The following is a 9982-nucleotide window of genomic DNA, read 5'->3' on the forward strand; positions in this document are numbered from 1 at the left end:
ATCGCGATCGGTTATGAATATAAATATCGGTTATCGTCGATTTAAACCCTTATTCCCCATATCAGTGGCATCGGGTGTAGCATCGTTGGAAAGGTGTGATCAAGGTCTACCCCAATTTGTTGGTTAAACGGTCGGCAAGTGAAAATTCCTCTTCATTTTGAGGGGATGCTGCTGGGAGCAAAAATCGCGATTATATCGCATGATTAATTATGAATATGAATATCGGTTATCATCGATTTAAACCCTTATCCGCCTTATCAGTGGCATCGTGTGTAGCATCGCTGGAAAGGTGTGATCAAGGTCTACCCAAATTTGTTGGTTAAACGGTCGGGAAATGTTTTTATATTATAATATTCGGCGAATATTAATATTTTTTTTAATATTTAATTTTTTTTTGATATTCCTAAAATATAGACCTGCATTAGTGTGGTTGTAAAATATATTTTTTTCTAGATGCTGAATAAATATGTTTATTTTGCTTTTGAAATTGTAGGATGAGATAGGGCAAGATTTTGTAGGTTGGCTAGCTCTTGGTCCATTGAAAGGGGGCCATATTTGACCTGCGAGCCTGTCGTTGGTCCATGCTGATCTAAACAGTGTGTCTCAAACTGTATGCTTTGAGAGATACCAGGGTGTGCCGCGAAACTTTTCGCCGTGTAGAAAACCAACATATTTATTTGACATGCAGATTCCAGATCCTCCCGTAAATTTTTAAGGCGAAACTAGATATTTTGAATCTCGTGTTTTTATCGATGTTTTTTGTTTTTTAACGTAATGTGAACATGCAAAGCTATGTCAATCAATATAACCAAATAGGTTTTGGTAGAACCACCTTTATATTTTTCCCCTGATGTCGTCACCCTTGACTGCAGCAGGCAAACAGACAGACTTTGTACCTTAGCTTTGCTTGGTCATCTGTCAACAGTCGGATTTCTGCGCTGTAGGTCACCCTCTGAAACTATTTACTGCTTAGCACTTTTTCCCCGCGAGTATTCGGCAAACATGATAGGACTCAGAGTCAACATGCAACTAATACGGAATTTTGTTTCTGCATTAGGAAGTCGCACGATGCCGGCCAAGACTAGCTTTATTCCAGGACGTTACTACCGTCACCAAGAAAGTCTTCCTTTTTTACCTGTTCCGCCGCTGCAGAAAACTTTGGAAAAATACCTAAAAGCCGTTAGACCTCTTGTAAATGACGATGAGTTTCGAAAAACAGAAAAACTTGTCAAAGAGTTCGGACAAGCGGGTGGAATTGGCGAAAAACTACAACTTAATTTAGAAAAGCGCTACAAAGAAAAGGAAAACTGGCTTTCAGATTGGTGGCTTGAACAAGCATACCTACTATCTAGAGGCTCTGTAGTAGTTAATTGCAGTCCTTCTGTGTCATTTCCTAGGTACACTTTTAAAGGAACTGAGGGTCAAGTACAACAGGCTGCCAAAGTCATTGCTGCAATATTGCAATATAAGACGATTATTGATAATGAAACTTTGCCGGTTGAGAAGTTAGGTGGCAAAGATTTGTGCATGGATCAGTATTATCGCATTCTTTCAACATGTAGAATTCCAGGGGTTGACCGTGATAAAATTGTGAGTTACGCAAAATCGTGGAAGCCTCCAAAACACATAACAGTAATTTACAAAAACAGATTTTTTGAGCTGCCGGTTTATGATGAAAGTGGTGAACCATTGTCTATTAACCATCTTGAAAATCAGCTAAAGAATATAGTGTCCACACCTGGAAATGTGGAAGATGCTGTCGGGATCCTAACTGGGCTTGATCGTGATAGATGGGGAAAAGTCTTCAAGGCTCTGTGTCAGGATGACAACAATAAAGCTGTACTTATGTCCATTCAAAGGTCTATATTTGCCCTTTGTTTAGATCAGAGCCCAGAGTTCACCACTAAAAATTGGCGAAGTGAATTTGCATTAAACTGTTTGCATGGCGGTGGAAGCTGCCTAAACACTGGTAACCGATGGTTTGACAAAACTATTCAAATGGTTGTAAATGACTGTGGTGGCGTAGGTTTGGTGTATGAGCATGCACCAGCTGAGGGACCCCCAATCGCCGCATTACTGGATCATGTTTTTAAGTTCTGTGAGAACCCTGTAGAGACATCTAATACAACAGATATCACCCTTCTGCCAGTCCGTGAGTTAAAATTTAATGTCAGTGAGGAAATTCGCAGTGCCATTGGTGAAGCAGCTGGATTTGTTGACAAACTGTCAAGTACTGTTCAACTGGAAGTTGTTGATTTTAAAGATTTTGGCAAAGACTTTATAAAGTCACAAAAAATGAGCCCAGACTCCTTTATTCAGATTGCCTTCCAACTGTCCTATTGGAGGTTGCACAGGAAACAGCCCGCCACTTATGAAAGTGCTTCTTTGAGACAGTTTAGACTTGGACGAACTGATACTATTCGTTCTTGCTCGATTGAGTCCCAGAGCTTTGTTGAAAACATGGATTCGGCAAAAGTTTCTCTCAATGACAAGGCTCAAATGCTGAGAGCTGCTGTTAGTTCACACCGTAAATATGTAATGGAAGCTGTGAACGGAAATGGAATAGATCGCCATCTGCTCGGCTTTCGTCTAGCTGCACTGGAAGAGGAAATGCCTGTACCTGAAATCATTAAAGATGAGTCATACAAACGCTCCATGCATTTCAACTTGTCCACCAGTCAAGTTCCATCTCAAGCTGACTTATGCATGGCTTTCGGTCCTGCTGTGCTCGATGGCTATGGACTTTGTTATAATCCGAAGAAGGACAAAATTTTAGTATCAATTTCAACTTTTGATTCAAACCCGGACTACTCACCAGCTGTTTTTAGCAAAGAAATGCAAAAGAGTTTTTGTGATATGAAAGACTTGCTGTTATCCTGTGCTGCTAAATTATAGAGTATTTTTTATTTCAAGAATTTAATTCTTTTTTCAGAACAAATTATGAGTTGCTTAATTAATGTTTATGCGCTTGTCCTATGCAAAGTAAATCAATATATATATTATCATTCTTCTATTTATGGTTTTTGTGAAATGGTGTTTTCTTTGTTGCAGCATCTTAGATTTACTTTCAACAAATCAGTTTATTTAAAATTTGCTTTTTGGTTATTTTTGATTTATTGTAGAATTATAATCCATTCACCAATGTTACTTTAACTTTTAAAAATAGAAAACCAGCAAGACATTTTTTTATGGAATATACTTAAAGTATGTTTTAAAATAATAAAGCAACAGTAGCCAGTCTTATTAATTTTTATATAAATTTACAATTAAGAAAACAAAAAAGTTGGTGCTTTTACTTTAATTCACTTGTGTTTACATATAAAGTAACTACAATTGATAACTTCATACTGAAATCAACTCTTGCAAACCTCACTCTTCATGCTTTCTGCAGTTTGATTTATACACAACCCTAATGCAACAAATGGGCATTTTCATGTTATTGCTTATAAAAATGTTTTGCGCTCGAATCATATCTTCAAATAATTAAAATACTTTTTTGAAAGTTTTGGCAATTTGCTATTTATTTAGTTTATAAGCCAAATGTATTATAAAAGTTTTTTCAGGAATATTTAAGACAGTATGGAGATTAAATAAAATATTGATGACCACCAGATTGGGTTCAGTTTGAGCATAGCCAAACAGTTGAGATTTCATTAGTGTCCTATCAATTTATTTTCACGCACTTGTCACACTACCCATTTTGGTGCCCCCAGACCAGGGCTGCGGAGTCGGACTCGAGGAGTCGGTTTGTTTTGCTGGAGTCGGGCTCGGGACTCGAGTAAGACCTTGTAAAACTACCAGAGTCCGACATGCGCAGCACCAAATTTGAAAACTGATATGGCCACCAAATGGAAATTGTGAAGGTGGAATATTATATGGTGGAATATTTTCCAACCATATATTGTGAGAATTACATGACACCCGTATAAGTGGATTGCTGAATTTCCACGTTATTTTAGTTACGTAATGGTGAAATACAGGTTGTAGAGTCCGTGCCGGACTCGGGACTCGACAAATCTGTACATTTGACCGGAGTCGGACTCGGGACTCGGGTTATTTTTAACCAACTCCGCAGCCCTGCCACAGACCAGGCGTTTTTACCTGTTGTCTATATTTTACTCTACTGCCACTCAAGATTATGTAATTATGATAATATGCACTGCAATTATGTAGCATTCGTTTCGGCATTAACTTTTGGTCACAATAGGGCAATAGGGATTGCCTAAAATTTTGTGGGCGTGAAAAGATCATCCAAATTTTCAAAACGTTCGTCAATGCAGGTTTACTTTTTTCAAATGTGCCGGTAGGCCTTTTGCAGTGGAAAAGTGTTTATTGCAATTTCCAGATCACGATTCAACACAGGACGCAATTACAGTATTTTAAAACGGATATACTATAGATTAGTGCTCTTCAACCTTTTTAACAAGCGACCCCAATTTGAATAAAATGAAATCAGAATTGACATTGCGACGCCATTTCGTTTTCAGATACGAATAAAAAAAATTAAATTATACTGGTACAAAGTAACACGAAGCGAATATGCGTAAATTATACACAATTCCAGAGAACTATGGCTCACATGTGCACCAAAATAATGTTTTTTAGGAAGTTTTAGTTAACATATACATTTGAATTTAACAAACGAACAATCACAAAAAATTCATTTTGTTTCAACAATAAATTGCATCCATAGCTATAGTTGCGTCTGCAGCCCTGCATAGTTTCCACGAATTCCTGCAAATGCGGTTCGACTGTGCATAAGCATAACCGCATGTCATGTTCTACTTCCAAACGATTACGGTGTGTCTTACGGTGTTTTTCAATATTATGCTCATTGCGCTGAATCCAGCCATGTGGTTGAAAAAAGAATACGTTGATTGCGTCACATTGATTTGGCAGCTCTTCAAAGCTAAACACAGCAATTTAATGTAGAAGAAACGAAAGCTTGTCTCAGCTATGCACTTGCTCACGTTTATTATAGTTTGACGGCATCGTAAAGAAAACGAAATACATAAATCGTGTTAAAAGAGTAGGAATATGATGAGTTATGGCGACCCCACAAAAATTTTAGGCGACCCCACATGGGGTCGCGACTTACAGGTTGGAGACCACTGCTATAGATGCACTTTATGAATCACGTACAAATCACAAACCACCGATAAAAATTCTCAAACAGTTACTTATCTGCCTAACGATATTCCTATGGTATTCTATATGTCGTCTTCTTTTTGTGTCTGCTCCTGTATGCTCTGTATCTCTTGGAGGGGGGCCGGCTCTCGTCAAGGCAAGACCCAACTCCTGGTCTCTTTGCTTCCGCTCCACTGGGAGACCTTCTGTACGGAATAAACTAAACAAGATAACAGTACACTTAGTAGTTGGCAATATACATTATGATATGCCCTACTAAACCACTTTTTCTAAAAAAACAACACAAGTTGAAACAATAAGGAGCTGTATGAAATACATTGTGGGAATTTCTCCGCATCAACTACAGAGGGGGAAGGCACTATAATGCTGCAACATATGCGCAACAGCGCAATGTCCGCAAAGAAATAGCATCTTTGACAGATTGGCTAAGAATGCATGTAAACATCGAAATGAAATTGATTTAGCCAACGGCAAAATCTCAAACATTGAAGCATGACAAAATACTTCTAAATGAATACCATTAAGCAACAACGAACGACAATGACAAAAAATAACTATAGATGTTTACGCCCATCCATTTGTCGTCATGCACAATGCTTTGGTAAACTAAATATTATCAGGAATGGCATTTTTTCTGTTATATTTATCTTTATTCTCGTGTTTTCTTTGATTTTGGTTAGGCCATGTTATTTATGTTTTACCAAAAAAACAGGATAAACTTTTGTTCTATAAATATTTGTTTCATTGTAACCATCGTGCACTTCTTAGATGGCGAATAATATTGCAGTGTGTTGATACACGCGTACGTGAGTCTTTTCAAAGTCCGACCACGACGACAAATGTTCGTTTCTTCATATAGCCTGCATTTGTTGTTGCTAAGTTGTGAGGTTAAAGCGCTTATATGTTGACCAAATAATCGCTTAAAGTAATATAGGCTACTTATACTCGCGTCCAGCAGCCGGAATGCCACCAGCGTGCTTTATTACGTCCAACAAATGGTATATGCTAACTAAATTCAAACGAAATGACGGTTTAATCGCTCAGTTGACAAATCAATCAATTTAAATAGATTAACCTAATTTAATTTACCGAATTATTAAGCAGTTTTAGCCGGCAAAAATAACAGTTGCCTTAATTATCGACGTAAACTTAAAATTAAACATTCTTACATGCGACAAACAGTTGATTCGCTAACGTATACTGAATAAGTTAATAACTACTTAATAAGTCAGAATATCAAGTTGCTCACATTACAGAAGAGCTTGAATGACTGCAATTTAAAAAAAGTAAAATAACGGTTTGACGTGATAGATCATTTTGGTAGCCTAGCCCTAATATGTGACGTGACATATCATTGTGGGCAGTGATTCTCAATCTGTTTGTTGCGGCACACTTATGTGCCTCAAGAGGTTTTCGAGCGTGCGATCAAACATTTGTAATATGAGGAAATAATTTAATCCATCCGTTTTTTAAGTATAGGCATGCAAATATGCATGCGAGACTCCATTAAAAAAGCAGGAAGTCGAATCGTTTGACGTTTTCGGTTCAGGTTCGGAGCAATTTAAAAGTTTCGCTTTAGGTCCGGTTTGACCACTGTTATTTCAAAACCGGTTTATAAAATACGAGTTGCGATAAATAAAAAAAATGTAGGTCAATAAATGTCGAGAATAATTATTGAATTGCAATTTGTAACTCGTATTAAATCAAGTTTCGTGAAGTAGTATAAAGCAAGCAGCTTACTATTAAAATATCGAAAATTAAAAAGCAACGTCTTATTTAATACATATTTGTTTTTTTTCTAAAATTTCGAACATGGCATAACTTGACTCTGTAAATTACAACTTGAGACGTCATGCTGGAGTGAACTGCTTTGTTGACAGGTTCGGTTCGGTTAAGGTTCAGGTCCTTTTGAAATATTCGGTTCAGTCCCGGTTCATCAGCTCCTTAAAATCTTATAAAAACGGTTCAGGTTCGGTTACGGTTCTGGAAAAATCGCCCAAAACCGGTTCATAAATTTCCGGTTTGGGTCCGGTTCGACTCCCTGCAAAGAAAAAACAGAGAAATTACATTAAGTGAAAATAATTACCGTATAGAAACGTGTTTATAAGGATGATATCGATTTTTTCGATCTGTTTGGCTTTGGCATTGATTTGCAAGCTATATTGCAGTTCCGTGTCCACTCTACCCCCAGTAAAAATGAGCTACGATAAAAGATTAAAGGAGGCGACAGGAGTTATTCTATCATTTCTTTACTTTTAAGTGTGCAATTACTGTAGGCTGCTATTGAAATAGCTTGACTCATAATGAATTTTATTGGGGAGCTTTCGTATTACGTTAAAATGTTTGTTGCATGATGAGTTATATTTCAATTAATTTTACTTATTTTAGGTGTTGAATCACCGTGAAAACACAGAACATTGGAAATGAAGACGGAACTTTGGTAAATAAATAAATGCGATTGCGATTTATAAATGCGATTTAGCCTATCCACGCCGGGAGTTTACCTAAAGGTACAATTAGTGCATTGCCACGGCCTCAATGTCTAAAAGTCAGACTTTTTTGCGCTTGGAAGCCCTAATTGTCGTAGACGCACTAATTTGGTGCTAATGTCGTAAATGTTTTAGGGTTTTAGGCGATCTCCTACGTACACATCATGGACGCCGAGTTTGAGGTGCTTACGGTGCCAGAGCATCTCTAGTGAAAACACCCCCTCCAACAAAGACAATGATGAATCGTCATGCAAAATCCTTTGCATTTCTGTTAATGCTTACGACTTGAGGTACTATTTCCTCGTAATTTCAGACAGTTTGTCAATTATTTAAATTGAAATACGTTTTAACTCTTCACCGCTCTGCATATAACTTATCATTTTATTGAACATTTTGTGACGTCATACTTAGCGCGAAATTTTGGGCACCTTTATCAAAATATAAGAAATAAGAAAGTTTTGCCATGGCAAACCATATGAAACCAAAAAAAAAAACTAGACGGGGGTGCGGTTGTTGTATATTTTATCAGGGGGTATATTTTCAGGGCTTGGTGTTTATTTTAAATTTTTACTTTATTTTAATTTTTTTTTTTTTTTTATTTTTTTTTTAATATTTTGTATTGTGTACTTTATATTATATATTCTGTTTTTCATTTTCCTTAACTTGTTTCTGCAAGCAAAAACAGATATGGGCCGAAAACTTCCCCACTTAAAATCAGGGGCGGATCTTGGGGGTGGGGGGGGCAATATGGCCATGGCCCCCCTCAAACTAAAAAATATGTACATTTTTTTACTTAATAGGCAGCTTATTTTCGCGGTTCCCTAGGTAGTATGGCCTATTTTCGCCAAAATAAGACTTATTTTTAAGTTTTGTAGTGGTGTACGAGCTTATGGCGCCATATAATGAATATTTCAAAAAAAATGTAAAATTCGTTTCGGGCAATCGCGCAAAGCGGCGTTTTTCAGATTTGCAGAGACGGCTTAAGTGACCGTACGCTGACCTCGACTATATAAAAACTAACTTAAATCCAAGTACAATTAAAAGCTTTTGTGTTGTTAGTGCAAATCTGTATCAGAACCAGCCTGCCAATATACTTCATCCGGCCCGCCGCCCCTTTGACAAATTAGACACGAGTCCATTTTAAATGCTTTTTGACTATTTTAAGTGTGTAAATGCGAAAAATTTTCGCGCTTCGCGCTAATGATCTTTGTCCATCCAGTGTGTTTACGTTTTGATGCTCTTTTTGAATAGATCAGCGCTTCTTTACTGTTGCGTCGCGGACAAACGGAAAACGTATTCAAACATATTTGACAAATATTTTTTAACCATTTTTTTTAAATGTAACAAAAACAAGAAATTTAAAAGAAATACCGGTATACCAAAAAAATCGCGCTCGCTTCGCTCGCCAGGTTTGCCCCAAATGGTTAACAAACACTAAAATAGATTAACTATAAAATTTATCGCGTTTTCTCAAAGTAGTTTTATTACACTTTTTAATAGTAGTAGGGGGATGACGACGTGTGGACTCGAAGTTTAAACTAAGTATACGCTTTTTTAGCGAATTTGCGCCAAGACTTTACTGCCTCCTTAAAAGTAATTATAAACACGTTTTAAAAGTGCAAAAAAATCCGATGCCCACCTAATTCACAATTGTTATAAAGTTGTAATAACACAAAATCTCATTTAACATATGTTGTGCGGCCCGCAGAGACCTTTCTGAGTTTGGTTTTGGCCCGCGACTACTACACAAAGGTTGCCGACCCTTGTGTAAGGATTTGAATATAGAGTTTTGCTCATTTCAGCAACCTTATTTGGCAAAAACCAACTACAGTAACTTAAAAATTGAGAGAAGTGTCATGAAAGAACCACAGCTGACCGCAGCAGACAACGCTATGGTGTTATTGCGACGTGGCCTCGGCGCTTTTTCGGTGGCATGTGAGGTTGCTCTCGCCTTTTCGGGAAAAAGCAAGATGTGTAGACAATAGACATGGTAGCGTCTTTCAGCGATATTCTTCATACCGGGTCAAACTAGGAAACCGGCCCACTGTAGAGGCTAACCTTATTACTTTTTCGTGCTTTCAAAAGTTCTGTTTTTCGCGTTATTTTGCCGGAGTTAGTTTATTCGGCCATCCGATGTTATTTTTACCTGAATTATGACGTCACGCAATGGTATACTTTTGTGACGTCATATCTCAAAAAATTGTGACGTCATATCTGAAAAAAATTCATGGCCCTCCCCAAACTAAAATCCTAGATCCGCGCCTGCTTAAAATATGCCTTTGATGCGAAAGGGGTTCAAATATGGCGTAGAATTTGGGGAATGATCGAAACATATATTTGATAAA

The 9982-nt window shown here is 37.4% G+C and overlaps 1 protein-coding gene across 1 annotated transcript; it reads left to right on the forward strand.

The window, feature by feature from the left end:
* The first annotated feature begins 683 nt into the window (after positions 1-683).
* Positions 684-3491, forward strand: LOC146133282 (carnitine O-acetyltransferase-like). Its single transcript, XM_083396679.1, has one exon. It carries the CDS (start codon positions 1003-1005, stop codon positions 2893-2895), a length of 1893 nt encoding a protein of 630 aa, XP_083252805.1. The 5' UTR covers positions 684-1002; the 3' UTR covers positions 2896-3491.
* Positions 3492-9982: the final 6491 nt, after the last annotated feature.

Source organism: Ascidiella aspersa, chromosome 9 (assembly GCF_963924565.1).
Source record: "Ascidiella aspersa chromosome 9, kaAscAspe10.2, whole genome shotgun sequence".
NCBI lineage: Eukaryota > Metazoa > Chordata > Ascidiacea > Phlebobranchia > Ascidiidae > Ascidiella > Ascidiella aspersa.